This window comes from Haemaphysalis longicornis, unplaced genomic scaffold (assembly GCF_048455015.1).
Source record: "Haemaphysalis longicornis isolate Haplotype H1 unplaced genomic scaffold, Haemaphysalis longicornis Haplotype H1 scaffold_7, whole genome shotgun sequence".
Classification (NCBI taxonomy): domain Eukaryota; kingdom Metazoa; phylum Arthropoda; class Arachnida; order Ixodida; family Ixodidae; genus Haemaphysalis; species Haemaphysalis longicornis.
In genome coordinates, this window is record NW_027526422.1 from 103,398,193 (window position 1) to 103,420,288 (window position 22,096).

General features: G+C 46.6%; 1 protein-coding gene across 1 annotated transcript in view; it reads left to right on the top strand.

Annotated features, from left to right (window-relative positions):
• The first annotated feature begins 2,578 nt into the window (after positions 1 to 2,578).
• LOC144146450 (neprilysin-like) overlaps positions 2,579 to 22,096 on the top strand; it is a 34,246-nt gene continuing 14,728 nt past the window's right edge. The window contains exons 1-3 of the mRNA XM_077678405.1: positions 2,579 to 2,851; positions 7,987 to 8,158; positions 16,453 to 16,613. Coding sequence (XP_077534531.1) covers positions 2,579 to 2,851; positions 7,987 to 8,158; positions 16,453 to 16,613 — 606 coding nt within the window. The remainder of the gene's footprint in view (positions 2,852 to 7,986; positions 8,159 to 16,452; positions 16,614 to 22,096) is intronic.

The window sequence follows — 22,096 nt, forward strand, 5'->3', positions numbered from 1 at the left end:
AAGTTCGGTAAAGCGCAGTACAATATTCCTCGCCACTTACGGAGGCAAACACAGCTCTAATTCAACTACGAGTTTTATCCTTCGACATGGCTATCACAAGCTGAGCAAATTACTCAGTGCGCCGATATCAGCGCAAAAGCCCAAAATATCAGCAACCGGCGCGATACGTTGTACATTATTAACAATGGATTCGCAATTATCAAAGCCAGAAACGCCTCTGCTCTGAGCCAACTATATCAAAAGTGCGCATTTATTCAATGCTGCACATTTTAGGACGTGCACACTGCGGACTGGCAGGCGACAGCGCCCAATGCGCTAAGCTACAATGTGAAGCTGCAATTCCGAAGTCAATATTTGTGTAACCGTTTTTATGCACAACACAAATTTTTCAAGCGGTATTTTTGCCTGCGAGCAGTTTGCGCATAGAGGAACATCACTGAAGCTAATTCAAGTAGGCTGCGGCGCTGGCCTGCGCCGTCGACGAAGAAAAAATGGCGCTGGGCACGAGGGCGAGTCATAGTTCGAGGGAAGCGCCTTTTAAAATGACACACATAAAAGAAAAAAAGGCTGTGATTAATGATGCTGATGGTTGGATTTCTTGGCGCAAGGCCAGTTGTGGCAAAGAGCGTCAAACAAAACTGCAAAAAAAGCTGTGATTAACGGGGCTCACCTGATCACATTCCTATGAGACTTACTAATTCATCATCCACGGGCTTAAAAACCGTCGTGTACCGCTACGAATGGTTATGCAAGTCCATGGAAATGTCCCTAACGGCCTTGATCACTTAGAAATATGCCACATCTTTGCTAAGATAAAAAATAAACGAGAAACCCATTCCGGTTCACCCAATTTTTCACTAGATGGCGATAGCTGTCCTGCAAGGAAGAGTTTTAGATTTTATTTGAGTACTGAAGTGTCATATCTCTAAAATAAGTAAACTAGGCCGTTTTGATCGTTGATACGTACTTGTAAAGCTTTCGGTATTCCAGCACGATGGTTTTTAAGTCCTTGGGTCATGGAGTATTAAGTCCCATAGGAATATTAACAGGTGGGTCCCCCATAAGGTTCCTAGCTAGGAATTAACTTCAATAATTTTTTGGTGGTCGTGTCAAGTTCAGCGCTATATGTTCCATTATGTGTCGCTAGGAAACCGCATTTCTTGCTTGCAGTAGAGACGGCTGATTTCGCGGCCATGTGAGTGTGTTCCCCATCTAATGCGTGTAATGGAATGGAATGGATAACTTTATTCTTGCAAAAAAGCCAAAAGGCCCTGTTTTGGTATAGGGACGTAATGTTGTGAACGATAAAAGGAAGGGGATTATAACAGTCAAGCGTTATTGCCCCATGATGTAAGACAATGCATAATGCTACGCGCTACCATGCACTGGCCCATTTCCGTACCGAGAGGAGCGCCGGGACGCAGCCCCACCGATCTACGTGTCCGTTCCAGAGTATAGATGTGCATGTTTATTTCATCTAGCAGACTTTGGAAGCATGTAAAACGACCATACTTTCCCTATGTGTCATTGCTTCAACAAGACAGCTATAATTCGCTGCACTTTAATTGGCGCAAGGATTGAATACAAGCTGATACTATTTTCTGTTTCCTTCCAGGTGTGCGGCAAGCTCCCGTACCATGGCACCAGCGAACTGACGACTTTATCGCCCACAGATTCCTCAGTATATGGCCCCACGGGGCAGTTTAGCTCTCCTCACTTTCAAAAGTGTACAAATTCATTCATCCGCTCTCGCCGGTATTGGATATTATAACTTGCAATTCGTGGTGACGTCTCCCGAAAAGTGCGTGAAAAGCCTCACCCGACACGATTCATTCGAGCGCAGTGTCTATACTGCCGTCCGATGGCGCGCTAGCTCAGGTCTGCAGGCATGGCTAGAGTGCCTTCCGACGACATTCGAATATTTAGGACTACGCTAGCACTGCCCAAGCGTCTGTCGTTGTGGCGCAGAGGTTCAGTCATAGCTTCTTGATTCTAAGGACGGTGATTGTCTTGTCTCGATTATTTTGTTCACCTTTAAATTTAATTTTAATGTTATAGTTTAGCTCAGTTCTTGGCGTTTTAAATAATTAGTTTGTGTTCGTTACAGACTGTTATGTTAAGTTAGGTTGGTTTATATTAGTTTACCTTAGGTTACTTTACTTACAGCGATGTAGCGCCAGGGGCGGCATTTTTTCCGAAAGTATGGTAGACGTTGATATAGTGGAATGCTTATAGTAAGACCGTACGGCACTCTAGACACGGCCGTATTTGAAACGGCATTGCCATTGCAATCATAAACTATGACATTAATACAACATTTCTAGACAAACGTATCGATGTAAATTTTTAATCGCCCGTACTGAGTAATGAACCAGATAATTCATCCTCTGTTAGCTTGCAATGGTGATAAACACCAAAAATAATTATCGAACTGCGAATAAAAAAATGAGCGCGTGGGTGCTGCCAGCACATATCGCCCGAACGAAGAAGAAGCATTACCGGTTCGTGCAGGTCTGAGCCCTGCCCGTTCTTCAGCGTTCTGAGCATCTACGCCTACCGTGAAGCCACCTCGTCGACCATGCCCGGACGCCGTCCAGAAGACCAGGGGCCACCAACAAAGCGCTCTGCGTCGGCTCGTTCTTCAAAATCTACCAGCAACAGCGGTTCCTCGACTGACTTATGTGGAGGTCGGCAAAAGAAGAAGAAGCGACGGTCCACCAGAGGCTCCAGGACCTCGAGAAAGGCCGGACACAAGGGCGGCCGCCAGTACACAGAACAGGACGCTGGCGTCGAGGGCGCGCACTCGCAACGCCCCGCGCTGGCAACCAAACCCTCCCAAGAATCTGAGCGGGTGAGTACCACAGTTGCTTACAGCGGAGCGCTCTACGGCATGGATCCAGAAGATCGTCTCCAGCGGCAGCCCGAGCGTAGGCGAACAATTTTCAGCGTATGAAAAAAAAAATATATAGACAAGGTCCAAAAGCCTCCATACTTTGATAGTATACATTGCCTTTTATACTGCCTATTTTCTGCAAAAAAAATTGTGGCAGCTTCATACTAGTGGTGCCATGACTGGGCAAAGATCGAAGTTGGTGGCCCCACCTAGCTTATTCTTGTTTCTGCTAAGTTTACGCGTTGTTATGCTTGGAACCTCGGCTAAGATTTCTGCGTGGTTATGCGCCCAGACTGTGTCACGTTTTCTGCATGACGTCATCGTAAGCGCCCCAAAGAGCAATAAACACTCGGTTAACAAAGTATGTAGAATGTACGCCTGCCCACTGCCTTTGCGGTAAAGCCCCAACAGTAGCGCTGGCGAACGTTTGCTCAAAATTTTAAAGCAAAGCTTTCTACCTGTACCAACCAACGGGTTCGCCGTGGCGTGCGCGACACGAAACTCCCAACACGCCTGGCCAGGGCAAGGGCTTGTCACTCACGGAGCACAGTGGAAATGGCGCGGCAAATGCGCGCTATCACCCAGCGTTCTCCGTGCTCACCCCTGCGGGCACGTCGGTGGGACGGCTTTGTCGACTGCTTTAGCAACGGTTGTTCTGGGCCTGTTTTGGTGCAGCTTCGCGTTCATTGCGCGCTTCTTTCGCACAGTTCGCACAGTTTGATTAACTTGTTCTACTGCACCTCCTGAGTAACCGGAACCCCACGAAATTAAGTGGTCATACGGCAAAGACATCCCCAGGGTTTAGGGACATGCGCCACCGAAGCCTGATTGCGCCCTCTCCCGGCGCTTTGCTCGTCCTGTGCGTAACTGAATGGCGCAAAAAACAAACGGCCGCCGTCTGATAGCGAAGACAGCTAGGATAAGCACCTCCGAGACATCCGTAGCATGGCTCCAGCGGCACATTGTGGCAAACGTTTAGACTTGTACGGCTAACGTTCGAGGTTCCCAGGGTGTCTAAACGTTTTCTGCTGTTGCCTATGAGAACGGGCTAGATTTCAGTTTGGGCCACATTAGTTAACACAATATTGTGACGCTCAGAAAGAGACAAGAAAAGAAAAAGTCTCCCGTGTTTGAGTACTTCCGGTTGTGCGCTACAAACCATTTATTGTATAGATTTCTTGCCGCGTTGTTTGTGTAGCTTCCCTGCAACACTTATCATGGCGAAGATGAGGCATGTTGCCACAACCTTCTGAAAACTGACGCCATGGGGCGCCCATCTCCCTCGTCTCTCCTGGGAGGAGTAGAGAGGAGAACCGGCCACTCCCTTTGCGCTCCGCTGAAGTTCTTCGAATTATTAGCACAAAAAAGAACGGTGAGGATTGACGCCTGCCACAAAACCAAAATTTACGTCGACACACTCCTTTCAGCAGGAAGGCGGCGTACCGACTTGGCTCCTTGGGCTGTGAACATCTTCACTAATTGCGCTTTTCCGAAGCTGGTTAGACGGTGTAGTTAAAATTTTGGGAGCGCAGGTTCACAATACTTCCGCCACTTTTCCGTGAGTATTTATTCAGCGAGTGCACAGTAAATGTAAACACCTAGTTTCAATGCAGTTACAAACATCGTCACGCACTCGCTAATCACCACTTGCAAAGTATGTTATCTTGAAGTAATTAAGCCAGCAAGGAAAAATAAACTGAAGCTGAGAGTTTAAGAATTTGTGGCACCATTATTATTGGTCTGTTTAAATAGTATGCGCTTAACTAATATTTATTTGGAACTGTTAACTGAGTCTAAAATAGCTTGGAAGAATATTCGCTTGATTACAATATTTCTGAAATTTTTATCATAAACTTTTGATATTCAAATGAATTATAAACTACCAAATTTTGAACTAGCTTACCACGATTGTTGCCCTGTTACTAACCGGCATATTACCAACCGCCGAATGCCGAAACGCCATGTGCCTTTATCCCAGGCCAACAACTATCCACTACAGATAGTTTTTTTTTTTTTTCAATCGCTACACCGTAACCTTAGCGGCTCCAGCGCCTACTCCCACCATAAGCATCAGCCAATTTGCAATGTCCCTGAGTAAAAAGTAAAAAAATTAAGAAACAAAACAATCAGGGGGTCATCCAGAGTCGCCTATAGCCTTCTTATCTTGATTTTATTTGGCATCGATTACTTATTCACGATCTTTGTTGGTTTTTTCTGTTTCGCTTTAAAATTAGTTTGTTGTTGTTCTGCGTCTCCTAATCTCACCCCCTGCCCTTGATATTTGCGAAAGAAAATACATCTACTGCAAAAAAATAAATTCAGACTGTCCCCTGCTTTCGCCCGCGCCACTGTAGCTTCTACCGGCATTTTAAGAATCCAAGCATCAACAGTTACTAAAGGTTCCACTAGATAGGTTCCACGTTCTGCTTGGAACGCACGTGGACTATGGCTACGCGGTTCTATAAACGTTGAAATAGGGCGCCTCGATTCACACGCGTCTCGGCCGTACGGCAGCGCTGGCATCGAGGCACCCGGCCTGGAGCAGTGGAACGCGGCAAATTCAAATTGACTTGAGCAAACCTTTAGCGTGTTTACCTTGGGAGCAGCGCGACGCAAGAGGGACAACATGAGGGGTGAGCGGGAAGGGGAAGAGAGGCATTTGCTTAGAAAATGTCGGCAAAGACTATCGCCTTTTGTCGACATTTGCGAAGAAAAGAGCACATACGCGGTCAATGTTTTTAAACCGAGTTTAATCAGCTGTCCTGACCCTGTCGTCACATGTCTTTTGTCACAGGACGTTTGGTTGGAGGTGTGTTTGTTACGGCGAAAATTTGGGACAGGGTAATTCGCCGTCGTGGAATAATTGTACCCTAGCACTTAATTTCGTAATCTGTTCATTGGTATTGTAAGCAGCTCGTCATCGAATTTTTGCACTCTGTTCTCTGAGTTGTAATATCAACTGGTATATATTTGTTAACTGAGGAGGGCGATGAATATCTTGCAATCTGCACGTCTGTGCGTTGCGCTTTCAAGGCGTTTTTTTTTTATTTCTCGCAGACATTGATTTCATGAATGATGTGAAATTGCTGCATTCTGTAAATATAACATCGGGCTAAAATCTTAAAAAATGCACGATGCCAAGTGCTGAAAAAAAAAAACAGGAACTCGTTCACTTTCAAATTATTCCTGTGTTATTCTTGTTTACTTTCATTTCATTTTGTGTAATAAATTCCTGTGTCTCAATCACGTAAATATTTTTGGGTGGCACAACCACCCAGCGGCACTATTTGCTATTCTACATCGACCTCAGTATCTACATCAGTAGCGTCACGAAGCTCAATTCAAAATATGAAAAACGCGAATAAAATAATTGGGTCAAGTTAGCGGATCTCTATGGGAAATGAGCCCTTAAGTTATATAAGATGGTTAAAATTTCACTGGAAGGGATATCCCGGAAGGGTCGTTTGTTTCCTTTTTGTCTGCATCGAGATGTCAACCTGCACCCATACTCACTGTTTAACCACAATTCAAATTTGCATTAGCTGCACGCATTAGTATTTTAATGTGGTGTGCACTTTTGGTAATTAGACAGTCTTCTCTTAGTTGCAATATTTAGGCATCGAACGCCTGTGCCCAGGTAGTATCTAACTGACTGCTTTGATGCAAGCCCATAACTGAATCGCCCGTCTGTCCAGCTTCCTTTTAGCCTCACAATTAGGCGACCCTTGGAGTTGAGTTTCTGCCCGCTGAAGTCCTGCATAGCACGGAAGTTCCAAATATCGGTTATGTATAAGATCAAGCGGGTCTGCTTTCACCCGGCATGGCCGCCGAACCGGATCCGTTTGCAGCACCCGTTCGCGAACCAGACCCGTTCGTCATCAAACAGGCCCGGTTTGCACCTGTATACCTGTCCAAACCTAACCCGGTCAGCCCTTTATGATCGTGAGACGGGACTTGTATGATCCTGTATAGTCTTCAGACAGGTTCGGTTTGAACACTTTTATCATGTGCGGCTGTCAAATAGGCACAGTACGAACCCGTTTAATTTTAAACCGGAGTTTTGGATAGGGTGGTTTTTGTAAGCTGGCTTCCCATTGTGTGGTTTGTGGAGTGAAGCACGGCCATCTACGGATGGAGTATGGTTACAGGCCCAGTTCATGCTTCTCTTCATCACCACCGCCTCTTTCCCGAGTGTTGTATACGTTTTACCACGCGCGGCGTCTAACTCCCCCGTGACATTGCGCAATGCCACGCACTCCGACGGCCCCCTCATCCTCCAGTCCCTCTACTTGAGTTAATTTTGATACCAGAACAAAATGTTTTGTACGACCAGTACAAAATTTTCCTCAAACAGTAAAAAAACTCAGTAGGAGGAGTAGCGCGGACATTAGAGCACGCCGTGTTCTCAGGGCTGAATGGTGCTTCCTATTATCAACACGCATATTGTGCTCATTGTAGTCCAGATTACAGTGCCCTAGGTGTAAATGGATACCAATCTCAGTGAATAAGTTTGGGTAAGTGAGTTGCGAACTCGTTCATCCTTAACGGTTTAAGGTGGCTTCAATCTGACTACGCTTGCCGCCCCTGCTGGCTCCTGCAGCCGTGTCCTGGAGGAGTTGGCGACGAAGGGGCGTTCGTCTGGCTCCATACTCGCTCGCTCGGCTACGTTCTTCCCCTCTCTTTTTTTGTAAGGCATACTGGTGTGGACGACGACGTCTCCCTCCTGCCGAGTTTAAAATCCCACTGTGGAATGTCTCCTGCCGTGGTACGCTTTGGAAAGAGCTTCTTCTCGTAACTGTTTGCGCTACAAAGTGGCATGGAAGGCTTCCTAAGGAGCCGTTGTTATTACGGACAACGTACAAAGACTTTCATTTAGGGTTTCGCCCTAAAACGGTAATGGTCTAAGGAGCCGTTGTTATTACGGACAACGTACAAAGACTTTCATTTAGGGTTTCGCCCTAAAACGGTAATGGTCTAAGGAGCCGTTGTTATTACGGACAACGTACAAAGACGTTCATTTAGGGTTTCGCCCTAAAACGGTAACGGTAATATGCGGCCGCTTTTTTTTTGATAGCCCCTTTCTATCGCTGCAGCGTCCACCGGCCGAGGAGAATTCTGGGCCATTCCTGGAAGATTCTAAATCACAAACAGTGACATCAAGCCTGGAACAACATCTCCGCTCGGGAGAAAGACAAGATGCATCTTCAAAGCTGGACAGCTCGTCGCCAACCGCGGCACCCTTCGACGCCTACCACTACCTGCCAGGTACTGGTGCGTGGCTCACACTAGAGACCGCTTCAATACCTCCTTTGTATCTATGTTCGAGGGCGTCATTCGTGACCTCTCATACTAAATGTTTGCTCTAGCCCACTTTTCTCGCGTGCTGTTTGAAATAGGGGAACCGAGATGCATAAGTGTTTTCTGCCCTTGGTGGTCAAAGGAATTTCACAGAGGTTACGGGTAATGTGCACGCAACATACACTCGAAGGAGCCGAAATGGGCGACAGATAAAACTCCATTTAGGAAGCGATACCGCAAGTGTAGGCTGAAAATGCAGTGCATATTATTACCCGAAGCCGAAGTGGACACTGGCGCATAGCTACAGGGGACCTACGCTGGGGGCGGGGGGGCATGGTTTGAGCTCGAGCTGTCATGGTCACATTCAGAATAGATTCCGACTTTTTGTAAATACATCGATTCACCACTAACCATCGCTCGTTTTGTTAGTACTGCAGCCACGCAGCGATATTTCTACTGGCACAATATTCCCACAGCACTTGGTACCGAGATCTTATAGAAACACGTTTGTCGTTATTACTAATGACACAATATTCAACAAGGTCAAATTTTGGGCTGTTTGGTACATATTCAAAAATAGCAAAAACAGCGCCAAGGATGGGACAAGCAAGAACAACAGGATGAAGAGTTTGGTCCTGTTGTTTTGTCCTTGTCCCGTCCTTTGCGCTGTTTTTGCTATACTTGGACAAAATATTCCGGTCTGTGGCTTCTTTCGCGGAACGTTCGAAAGAAAAAAAATCAGCGCCCTTCCACTCTGCGAAGAAGTATAACCAACGAAGCAGGGTGAGGTAAAGGAGTACACGAAACCGGACTTCTTCAATTGTCGTTTGGAACTGAGCGAGGTTCTTTGCAAATTAGCTGAACGAAACGTGAAAGGAGTAGAGTAGAGGGGGGAAAACATGGAGCTGCTCGTTTCGCTGCCACGTCACAGGCATCTTAGTGAATGTGTAACACACCAACCCAGACAGCTCCACCACAGAGGGCAGCACTCAGGTCGCATCGGGCCGGAAGACGTTGACATCTCCCGTAGCAGAACGGGCAGGTGAATGGTGAGAGCGTGAAGCTTGCGTGAGCTTGCACGCCACCATGCCCCTCTTTCCCCCCAAATGCACGCTTAAAGAAGCAACCGTTGATGTTCCCCCGCTTAGACATGAAGGACGCAGGCCAAAACGTTGCTCCAGGTGCCCTTAAAGGTGTAGCCACTCCGCCGCCGATCTATCGAACCATCGGCCGGGTTGGCGTCCCGTGGCAAGGCGCGCCGCAGAAGCCTACTAGACAAGCAGTCGCTATGACGAAGAACAATATAAGCCAGCGAACTGGATTTCACCGTATCTACAGCTTGTGATTTTTTATTGGAGCTAATTATTGAAAGGGTATAAAAGGTTTCATGAGTAAGCACGTTTTTCGCGCGTCTGAACAATGCGGTGATGTACAGACCTTGTCTGTCATAGGGGACTGCATCCGTCAAGCAAACGTAAACCCTGTAAACAAAACGTCCCACACCACTGCAATTAAGGTTTTAACTTATTTTACTTAACTTCAGAGCAGACTGCTTGTAAATGTTGGTGCAAATGCTTGAAGAGAGTCCGCCTGAAAATAAAAATTGAGCGAACAAGACGCGTTAACAATCGCTGGTTTGTTCTTCCACCCGCTGCACTTATGAACCATAACGCGCTTACTTATGAAAAAAGAAGGGGCTCATGCTTTGAGAAAATTCTCTTAAAATATCGTCCCTTGAGATAAACGAGACCCTCAGTGATCAATGTGTTTATATACTACGCGCGGAAGTAACATTGACAAATGTGGTGTCTGTATCCTTCCCCTGCCACTTTATCCACCGCATGCACCTTTCACTAACACGATGTCTGCGCTTCTTTACCGTTGTTCCCTTATTTCTTTGAATATGTGCACAAAATCTGCGTTTCCTGTTCTGCGTAGCGCATTAACAATAGGCAAAACCGAATTCAATAAAAACTACTAGAACAGGTGACAAACGCTGTAATCGCTCTTTTCCTCGTGTATATGACTCACTTTCAGCGGTGACTTTGTTGGAGTAAGCTATCGATATCCGTGATCAACAAATAGTTGCCATTCTATTAACTTTGTTGGCCGCAGCCACTGCTGGAAAAACGTGACAGATAAAAAAAAAAGTCCCCGCGTCGCTGATACAGTGTAGATATCAAAATTAAGATCAAAACAAATGAAGCCAGATAATGGAGTGATTCGCAACACTCAGCAAAATACGCACGCATCAGCACGTACGTCCTGACCATTAAGTAGTTAGCTGCAGCACGTGACAGGAAGACGCGATGGCTTAACAAAACAAGTCACTGCAGGGGCGAAGAATTACGCGACAGAAAATTTCGTAGTCTTAGACAAAGTGCTCACAAAGTTCTTTCTAAACAAAGTGCTCTCTCATTTCTCCTGCCCGGAATGGCAAGGAAAATTCCAAATGGCATAAAAAGTATTACCTGATAAACAGCTAATACAGACAAACAACTGGCAGTTTATAACTTGAGTGCTTGTGTTAACCTACCCTAGGAGTATTGCGTTAGGTCGGTGGGAAAATCGTAGATGTCTATGAGGCAAATCTCGAAAAAGAATATTGAACCTCTACCTTGGAAATCTTGAATCCGTTGATTGGATACCACAAACGAAATAAGCACTGCATCGATACCCTACTTACTGGCATCCATTCCGTTCTGTCGGCACTCTGTTATATAAATTACAGCCGTCGTGCGCGAACGCATACGCAACGAAATGCAACCGAGCACTTTCTTCGCAACTGTGTATTCATCGTGTTCGCTGCTGATGAAGGAGTTAACAAGCTAAAACAAAAAAATCTTCTTTTCTCCAGGCGAATTAGTATTCGTTTTCACAGCTTCCAGTGTAACACTTTTTTCCACGCACCACGAAGTCACTGTCTCAGCCTAACTACACCAGCGTTCTCTGCTCGCCTACCCTCCGCATAGTTTCGAAACTTCTGCGAGAAGGCTTGACAGTACTGTTGCTCCGTAGAAATGTTTTTGTTAAAGTGAATTTATATAATATCCTTACTAGCTCACGTGGGCGTACCAAACATGCAATTTTCTCATCATCCGGAAGGTATTCGCAGATATTCGACGAGTTGAAACTTCAGGTGCCAACGGCGGCGGCCACACGTTCTGTGGCAGCGTGTTTTTATAGTTTTGACACATCTTCGTGCGTACCATGTCTGGGTTCTGTTTGCCTGCGTACTGATACTCAGGTCCATTAGGGTCTTCCACGCGGCAGAGATATCTGTCACATAGAGTATCCGCGAGTTGGGTCGTCGTACCTTGGTACCCGTGTAGGGCCCTTCGGAGTTGAGGGTAAACGCAACGTCACCTCCGAAGAGCCCTACACGGGTACCAAGGTACGACGACCCAACTCGCGGATACTCTATGTGACAGATATCTCTGCCGCACCGAAGACCCCAATGGACCTGAGTGTCAGTACGCAGGCAAACAGAACCCAGGCATGGATGCCCCCTTTACACTACAAGACCTTCGGGCAGCTTTAGCTAAGATGCGCAGAGGTACAGCCCCGGGAAGAGACCGTACAACAGTCGAACTATTGGCGAACTTATCGGACTCGGCCTACTTCCAACTGTTACATTACATAAATAAAATCTGGGACGGCCGTCCACTCCCCCCAGAATGGAAGACCTCCTTGGTCACTTTTATACCCAAACCAGGAAAAATTGTTAATATTGATAATCTGAGGCCAATTTCGCTTACCTCATGCGCGGGTAAGCTCATGAAGGCGATGGTCCGGGATCGTCGCTCTCCACACATTGAGTCCACGGGCCTCTTTGCTGACACTATGTTCGGGTTCCGCCCACATATGCCAGCACAGGATGTCCTTCTCCAGCTACACCACGACGTAATTCGACCAACTACAATGCGACACAACGATAAAGCCATCCTTTCCCTAGATCTCAAGGGGTCATTTGACAACGTCCGGCACAGCAGCATAGTAGCAAACTTAAGCACAACGAATTGTGGTCAGAAAGCCTTCGCGTACGTCAGAGATTTCCTCTCCAAACGTCAAGCATTTCTGAGTATTGAAGATAAGGAGTACGGTCTATATTACATGGGTACAAGGGGTACTCCACAAGGAGCGGTTTTGTCGCCGCTACTCTTTAACATCGCTATGATGCAGCTGCCACACAAATTAGCTCGGGTAGAGGGCATACAACATGCCCTTTACGCCGATTACACAACAATCTGGAGCACAGAAGGCAGCCTCGGGGAAATGGAGGACTGCCTTCAAAGGGCTGCCAGCATTGTCGAAAGCTATGCTAATGACTGCGGCCTCCAATGTGCCCCAACAAAATCAAGAACTTTTGCACATTAAACCCAATCTTAAAGAGAACACAAGGCTTTACATCTCTTTAACAGGTGGTTCTATCAGAGAAGTGGAAGAAATCAGGATCCTGGGTCTGCTTAGTCACAACGAACTTAGCCCAGAGACCACCATTGCCAAACTGAAGCGAACAGGTGAACAGGTCGGACGGATGATACAACGCGTATCCAACAAGGGCAGGGACACGCTCCGGCTCGCCCATGGCATTGTGACCAGTAGGATCCTCTTCTCCGCACCCTACCTACGTACGACCAAGCAACACGTGAATAGCATTGACGTCATCATTGGGAAGGCCACAAAACGAGTCCTTGGCCTCCCGGTGGCTACCTCCAACACCACGTTATCGGCGCTGAGAGTGATCTATTCGTATCAAGAGCTGAAAGAGGCTCATCTCACAAATCAGTACGCGAGACTCGCACAGACGGCTTCGGGGTACCACTTGCTTAATCGCCTACAAATCAAACACGAGTGCACCCCAGAGGAGACGCGCAAACTCCCAGAGTTGTGGCGGCACAGGCTCTGGGAGCATCCACTTCCGTGTAACATGGAAAAACAATCACGAAGGCAGGAGGGAAGCACGCGCTAAGACCCTGGAAAGGAAACACGGAAATATGCGCGGTGTGTTCTACGTTGATGTGGCAGGGCCGTCGCCTCTAGGGTTCTTCACTGCCGGTGTAATTCACAGGGACCAGCAAGTCGATGGCTCTCCCACCAGGCTCCTAACTCAACGCAAGCCGAGGCGATTGCCATAGCGCTCGCCGCCTCGGACCCGAAGTCAAGGACAATAATCACGGACTCTCGCCGTGCCTGTGAAAGCTATATAGCGGGCACGGTACCACCCTTGGCCTACAGTTTTTTAAAACGAGTGGTGCGGTTCGTAGACCCCGCACCTAAAGAAATTGTGTAGTCTCTGGGGCATCAGGGTCTGAGAGGTAACGAGGCCGCGCACGCGACTGCCCGAGCGCTTACCCAATCCACCGGGCGCCTCACCTATGCTCTCCCGGCTCGGAGATTAGCAAACCACTTCTGCGATTTAGAAATTGTAAAACATTACTACCATAACCGCCGGCTTTACCCAGCCCCTGCAAAGGGTCTGAGCAAGATCGATGAGCGAATACTGCGGCGCTTGCAGACGAACACATTTATGTGCCCTGCAGTAGCAAAGCTTTTCGACCCTAAAACAGATGGGCGTGTCTGCACTGTGGGGAGGTGTCGACACCTTTCACATGGTGTGGGCATGCCAGAACAACCCTGGGTTATCCCCCAACTCTTCCCCTACCAGAGTGGCATGGGAAGGAAGGAAGGAAGGAAGGAAGGAAGGAAGGAAGGAAGGAAGGAAGGAAGGAAGGAAGGAAGGAAGGAAGGAATACGTTTTTTCGTCCATCGGGATCAGGTGTTGGGGGTGGAGGAGGCCCACAGGGCCGCCGCGACCGCCAGGGCCCGGGAGGTGGTCAGGACTTGGCCTGACTCCCCCGGGTCACGCAACATCTGCTCCCAGTGGTGAGGGGAGGGAACGGGGGGTACGGGTCTGCGGGGCATTCGCAGAGGGAATGGTAGTGAGTGTCGAGTGCCCCGCAGGATAGACAGGTAGGGTCAGTAAAGAGGTGTGGATGACTGTGTATGAATTGTGTTCTGTGTGGGAAGGTGTGTGTTTGTAGGATGCGCAGCATGTGGCCCGCCTCCGGGGAGAGGTGTGGGTGCGGGGGTGGGTATCGGCGGCGGAGAAGGCGGTAGTGCAGGGCAATATCCCTGTATTGCAGGAGGGAGGATTGCCTGCCTGCAGGAGCATCGCTTGTAGGCGTAGTGAAAATGGCGACCCGGTGAATTAATTTGCGAGCACGCAGCCCTGCTCAATTGCTCGGGGCTGGAGTCTCAAAAGGCTCTAGTTCGACGGGCGAGAGCGGCGGCCTTGACCAATGGGGTCCCGGAATAGGGACTGCACCTGTGCGGGGGGCCGCAAGCCCCAACTCTCTTTTCTTCTTAACAAAAATAAAGTTTCACTCCTCCTCCTTCTCTTCCTTTACTCACACCGACATTTTTTCAATTCCATCTCTTCTCCCGCCTCGCTAACAACCCGATCGCGTCCATGCGATAGCAAGTTGAAAGGGTAACTGCTGATACTGGTTATGGTGCCGTTATAAGCCGACTGCGCAACTTGGGAAAGAGGCGTCGGTGCTGTCGGGAAGAAGGTACAGTGCGGTGTCGACAAATTGGAGGACAAAGCTTGTGTCTTAGTGACGTACAGCTTCGCTGCAGCGCTTCATTTTCTTTCTTGCAGGTCCACCAAGCACTACATGGTCGCAGCTGTCCGATGAAAAGGACCAATCTAAACAAGCTCAATCATGGCATCCTACTCCACCAAACACGGGCCAACCCAAGGGACGTTCAGCAGCACCCCAAAACTCGACAACCCAACCTGACTCAGAAGTATCTAAATCAACAGCGTCGACCCGTCACTCTGAAACAGGACTACCCAAAGTCTCCCACGAAGACCCAGAGAGAAAAATTTCATCGAGAGGGAAGCGTTTAACCAAAGCAGGAGAGCGAGATGACCGCGATTTGAAACCGAAGGGGACCACCTCATTCACATCGTCGGGGGAGCATTCTACGCGGCCCTCGTCGCGATCGCTCGTCGCCACACACACATCGCTTCCACCTAAGCCTGGTGCTAATCTCGCAATCGAGTGCCGCACTCTCGTCGAGCCATCTGCTATGGTCGTCGGCCCCTTGGAATCGTGGTTCCCGCTTCCCACATCTCTGACAACGCCTAGTGCCGAAGGAATCGCAAATATGCCTGGTGGGGTCCACCCCAACTTACCACCCGCACCGGTAGTACCAGAGAGTCCGGCTACACTCTCTTCCCCCGAAAACCCGTTTGAGCCGCTAACATCTTCCAGACTGAAGGCACCCGATATTGTGTCAGACTATAAACCGGAGAATCGTCCCACGGGCATTCTCAAGCGGCCAAGCACATCGTCGTTGAGGTCCGTCGAAAACGGGGTAGTGGATGCATCCGGCGAGGACCAAGGCAGTGGTAGGCAGTTTTGGAATATGTTTTCGGAATGAGTTTATTTTTCTAAAAGTTAACACAAAACATGCCAAGTGAATGCGTTGAAGCCTTGTTCTAATTTCATCGCGTCGAGAAACAAGACTTTCTGAGCGTGTATTAAATTGTTATGTTTTTAAAGAACATGTCAGGCTGGGACCATAAATTGGCCATGAATAGGAAATGCAACATTGTTTAAACGCTGCTTGGCCTACGTTTGGTGTTCCAATATGCCTATATCGATCTAAAACTAGAACTCATTCTGGTGACGACAATAAACCAACGTTTCGTAACTCTCTCCCCTCCGCTACAGCTCTGAAGGATGTATTGTAAACAAAAAAAGCAAAAAATAGTACAAAACACTCAAATTTCAAGTGATATGTTTATTAGCGATTTATTACAAGCAAGCGTTAAAATCATTATCATTGCGGCAATTGCACGTTAGCCTTCAAGGCATACGATTATGTGGAACTGGACACGTTTTGTTGCGGTGGATTTGTTCGATGGCCGCGAATCGCACAAAGAATATTCGGTGGCGTCATAGAGAAGCTGCGCCTGCAGCGTAAGCTTTCTTCAATATGTCTAATATTCCTTTCAATTCTGCGATAAGACTGGTATCATCGTTATCGCGACACAGTAGTCCTTTTAATGAACCAAACGTGTATTTTGGCCGCATGTCTCTTTAAAGCCTCTTTCTAGCGATATGATACATACGCTCATGTGGTCATCTAAGGCCCCCTGCCTGCACCGCAAGAACACATTAGCCGTCACGTGCCGCATGCTAAAGAGTCGTCCAACTTGCCTGCTTCCATATTACCTGCGTCTACAGGGGGGCCGTTTTTGGACGAGCTACTACGACAGCAGCTGATGCGCGACACGGACCCACGAGGCCTCGACACCTCAGTGCCACCCACGCAAGCAGGGAGCAACATCGTGGAACAAAGTGCGAAGCGGGCCCGTTTTTCTTTCGCCGTCAAGTGGAAGGAGTTGGTAAGCTCCTAGCGCTTTGGCTCGCCTTGGCTTAAAAAAATTGGGCCCATCTCCCCGCGAGGGGGACTCGAGTAAATGCGTCGCATAGGGGGTGGGTGTATTGCGTTAACGTTTAGCGTTTGGGGAGTTGGTGGTAATGAATGCGTTGTATCGGCAGCTTCTTGACGTAGTTTGAATGAGTCAAGGATATAAGGCGCGTTCGTAGCCTACCATTCTGTGTCGGCTTTGTGGCGCAGTGGGTAGAGCACCATGTACATTGCGTTCCGCCCGCAGGGTCCAGGGATCGAAACCAGGCGCCGGATAGCATTTTTCTTTATATAGTGTAGGGGGAGGGGGGGTGCGGACAACGACGGTGCGGACTACGACGGACGTCAACGCGGGTGACATCGTGAATTACTGAAATGCTCTGCATTTAAAATTGGAATATTGGTTTTTGCGAGTTGGTACTTAACGAAGTATCGAAGCGCAGCACGAGACGCGGTACAGAAACGCAGAAACATAGCGCTGTGTGTGTCGTCTTCTGTGTTTCTGTCCCTCGTTTTGTGCTGCTCTTGCATACTTCGCTTAAAAATTAGCTATTCCAATTGAGCAGGAATCTGAGTGTGCCGAGTGCGAGTCACGCTGTTATGCCCCTGCCGAAGTCGGGGACACTGAAGAACATTCCTCGGATATTATTACTCAGATAAAGTTACGCCTTTTCTACCACAATGTGACAACAATGAATTAATGAATAAAATCTGGGTTGAACGCAATCAGTGAGAAAATAAGAGCCCTACGACATTCACTCGTAATAGCAAAGTGGTGGCGTAATCTTGGCAAATAAAAGTTCAGAGAATGATCTACTAATGCGTAGTATTCGTGGCCGCTTGTCTTGAGTGTCAGTTTTTTACAACCGAATATTATGGTTTTTCTAAATCCTGGCCGACCAATTATCTCCATTTACACTATTATAACCATTAGAAGTGAAACATTCGTGAAATCTGCAATACTGTGGAAATTCAGGGCGGTACAGTCGAACCTTCTTATAACGAAGTACCATCGGGCAGTAAATTTGTTCGTTATATCCGATATTCATTATAAACATCAGGGTAAAAATCAGCTCTAATAAATCGGCAATGTGGCTCACGCAACAATCATAGATAAAAAACGCATTGTTCTAGGCTTCGAACCAACTATAAGCGAGGTAGTCCTTATCTGTCTCCTTGCACTTCAAACTAAACAGACAGGGAACGTGAGAACTTGAAATTATAGCAGAACAAAGCTCGTTCGGAAAAACAGGCCGGCCTTCTTATTTACTTAGAGGATGTCGCCTTCGCGTGGTGGCTTTTCACAGTCTGAGCGGAATGAAGTTTTAAATGCAGAGCATTTCAGTAACTCACGATGTCACCCGCGCTGACGTCCGTAGTCGTAGTACGCACCCCTCCCCCTACACTATATAAAAAAAATACTATCCGGCGCCTGCTTTCGATCCCTCGACCATGCGGGCGGAACGCAATGTACATGGTGCTCTACCCACTGCGCCACAAAGCCGACACAGAATGGGAGGCTACGAACGCGCCTTATATCCTTGACTCATTCAAACTACGTCAAGAAGCTGCTGATACAACGCATTCACTACCACCAACTCCCCAAACACTAAACGTTAACGCAATACACCCACCCCCTATGCGACGCATTTACTCGAGTCCCCCTTGCGGGAAGATGGGCCCAATTTTTTTCAATGTCCACGCAATAATGGGCCTTAAGCTACTAAAAAACGGTTGTTTTGTCTCAATTTTTATAAATTTTGCTTTTAGTATGCAAACTTTTGAGTTCCGAGCCTCGCGGGAACCAAATATTTCTTCGTTATACCCGATATCGCGCGGCTCTGGAGGATTTGGTTTCGTTATAAAAAGAATAGGTGCCCTTGAAATGAAGCGTGACCAAATAAATTTCGTATTTAGTTCGCCATATCCGATAATTGGCCATACCAGTGTTCGCTATAGCGAGGTCTGACTGTATACGGTTTGCCATTTCTCTTAATTGCTTAATATTCTCCGTGTTTTGTTTTTCCAAATTTTCTTCGAGAATCTCCATTTAAACTCGTATAAAGATTACATTTGGAAATTTCGCGAAATCTGCATTATTGTGGAAATGCCATGCGTGAAACGTTTTCCCATCTTGCGCGATTTTGTATTTTTTTTCCAAGATTTCGTCCGAGCAATTGTCTCTATTCACGTTATTATACGATTTCATTTGGTACTTTCCCAAAATCTGCATTATTGTGGAAATGCAGGGCGTTACATGGTACGCTAGTTTCCGTAATTATTTTATATTTGTGTTATTTTAGAGTTCTTCAAAATTTTCTTTGACCAATTATTTCCACTTCCGCTATTATAACGATTACATGTGAAACTTTTACGAAATCTGCTATATTATGGAAATGCCATGGGTTACACGCTTTGCCAGTTTCCGTATTTTTTTTTAATATTTCTCTTATTTTTCTAGTTTTTCAAAATTTCGTCCGACCAATTATCTCCATTCGCGTTATTATAATGATTTCATTTGGAACTTTCGTGAGATCTGCATTATTTTAGACATGCAGGGTGCTACACGGTTCGCCAGTTTTCGTAGTTATTTAATCTTCTACGTATTTTTTTTTTAGTTTTTCAAAGTTTTGTTGAACCAATTACTTTCATTTAGGATATTATAACTATTACAGATGAAACTTTGCCTAAATATGCATTATTGCGGAAATCCCATGCGTTGTTCCGTTTGCCGTTTTCCGTTCTTGTAACAGTTTTTTTTTTTATTTTTAGTTCTTGCAAAATTTTATCTGACCAATTATCTCCATTTACGTTATTAAAACAATTTTATTTGGACCTTTAGCGATATATGCATTATTGTGAAAATTCAGGGCGTTGTTACATGGTTCGCCGTTTTCCGTTATTATTTGTTTTCCTATTTTTTAGTTTTTCAAAATTTCGTTCGACCAGTTATCTCTATTTACGCTATTAAAACGATTTCAGATGGAACTGTTGCGAAATATTCACTACAGTCGAGTCCAGTTATAACGATACCGTTAATAACAATATAACGGATATAACCTATATCCGTAATTATAATAATAAATTATAATATATTATTATAATATAATTATTATAATAAATTATAACCTATATTTCTCGTAATTATTTTATAAATATTTTTCTTTTTTTTTCAAAGTTTGGATCTACCATTTATCTCTATTTACGCTATTATAAAGATTGGAGGTGGAACTTTTGCGAAATCTGCTTTATTGTGGAAATGCCATGAGTTACGTTTTGCAATGTTGCGTGATTTTTTAATATCTTTCTTAGTTTTTATTTTTTCAATATTTTGTCAGACCAATTATCTCCATTTACATTGTTATAACAATTACATTTGGAACTTCAGCTACATGTGCAATATTGTGGAAATGCAGGGCGCTACACCGCTCAAGCATTTTCGTAATTTTTTTTATTTTCATTTTTTTTTATTTTTCAAAATTTTGTGCGACCAGTTATTTTTATTTACGCTATTATAGTGATTACAAAATGCATGGCGTTACGCGGTCCTGGTTGTGGGAGTACTCGGCATAGAATGCTACGCATTAATATACTCTGACGACTACGTCACTCTTGAAAGAACACTTCGTTTCTCACCTAACACACTATTTTCATTACTATGCAAGCAGATAGTGGGGCCTGTAGTGATAGGTGGTGTATTACGGAGATCTTGTAGCTTTCTGGCGCACGCGAGGGCCGCCCACTCTGTAAAGCCGTGTATTAAGCGAAATCAACGCTCAACCTCATCAAATGACTACGCCGAAAGTACCATTTGCACTTTTCAGAGCATCTAAATTATCTTAAGGCTTCACGTTAATGAGAACATCACATGAATATTAACGCTAGGCATTAATAACCAAAACGATTGTTTAATGGAGAGAGAGAGAGAGAGAGAGAGAGAGAGAGAGAAGCATAATGGAGAGAGAGAGAGAGAGAGAAGCATAATGGAGAGAGAGAGAGAGAGAGAGAGAGAGAGAGAGAGAGAGAGAGAGAGAGAGAGAGAGAGAGAGAGAGAGAGAGAGAGAGAGAGAGAGAGAGAGAGAGAGACAAGCACTTTATTAAAGAAGACCTCTAAGCGAGGGAGGTGGCCGGCAGCCGGAGCTGTGCGGCGACCTTCGTAGCCCGGGCTATGATGTTCTTCTGTCTCTCCGGGTAAGAGCAGCTCAGCGCTGCCTCCCAGAGCTCCGAGGAATTGATTTGAGGGAGGGGATCATATGGACAGTCCCACATGTGATGTTGCACCGTGGCCTTGTCTCCGCATAGTGGGCAAAAGGGAGAGGGATAAACTTAGGGGTGTATGTGAGTGAGGAGGGCCCTATTAAGAAGGGATTCGGTCTCTGCGAGCCTTAATAGTCGTTCTTCCGTGTACGTCGTTGCCATGTTAATGGGCACATCACATGAATATTAACGTTAGGCATTATTAACCAAAACGATTGTTTAATGGAAGCTGTCGCACGGGGTGTTTGCGTCCGTTCAGCAGCACCATAATGTCCGATAGAGCTCACACGAGAAATCTCCCACTACATGAGACGCGCGTCGGCCTCGCCGAGCGGCAGCGGCAGCAGCGGTAACCGTTTTCCCGCATGCGCGCCACCAGTCGCGCCGAGGAGAAGCGGAGAAAAAAAATAGAGGAGGAATATTTCCCCAGGCCCGCTACCTGTAGGAGCAAAATAACAGAAGGGAAACTGGAAAAAGTAGCATCCGCCTGACCTCACCGAGCTTTTGGCACTGATACGTAGTATGCACTAAGCCAACAGCTCTCAACCGTGAGGGTGTCGGGGACCCCTTCCGGGCTTGCAAAAGTGATTACAGTAGAGTGAAGTAGACCGCCGTTCATCGCCGACTACGGAGGCTTTGAGACCCCGAATTATTCGCATATTCGCATAGCACTGTTGGTGACACGCAGATGACCATACGTGTATGGATTTTCTTAGGATCATTTGCTGCTATGGCGCTGCTTGGCACGGCCGGCCATGTAACGGGAGTCAACTTGGTAAAAGGTATACTATGTCTCTTGCCGCAATCGTCGAGAAGTGGCAAATGGCAGACGGTCAAGGTTAGGTAAGCAAGTTAGGTAAGGCCGGGCTCAGGCTGTTGCCGCAACTGTCGTAGTAATATTCGAGAATGGCGTCCTTTCACGTGACACGCCATTTCTTTACTCCAATAGATCACGATGTGGCTTTTACGTAGGCATAGCCTAAGTAGCCGCTAAATTGTAACAGTCACGCTTTGAGGAAGGGACCAGTTCGCAGTTGTGTAGTGCTTGCAACTGAGTGTAATAAGGACCATACTGGAGCCGGCCCCCAAACTTTCGATTCGGGAAGTGCTTCAAAGACAATGATAGACGCCTTCCCTCGAATTCACAACTTCCCCCGTTAATGTTAAGGCCACAATCGCAGCCTCCGTGCTTGGTCCCGT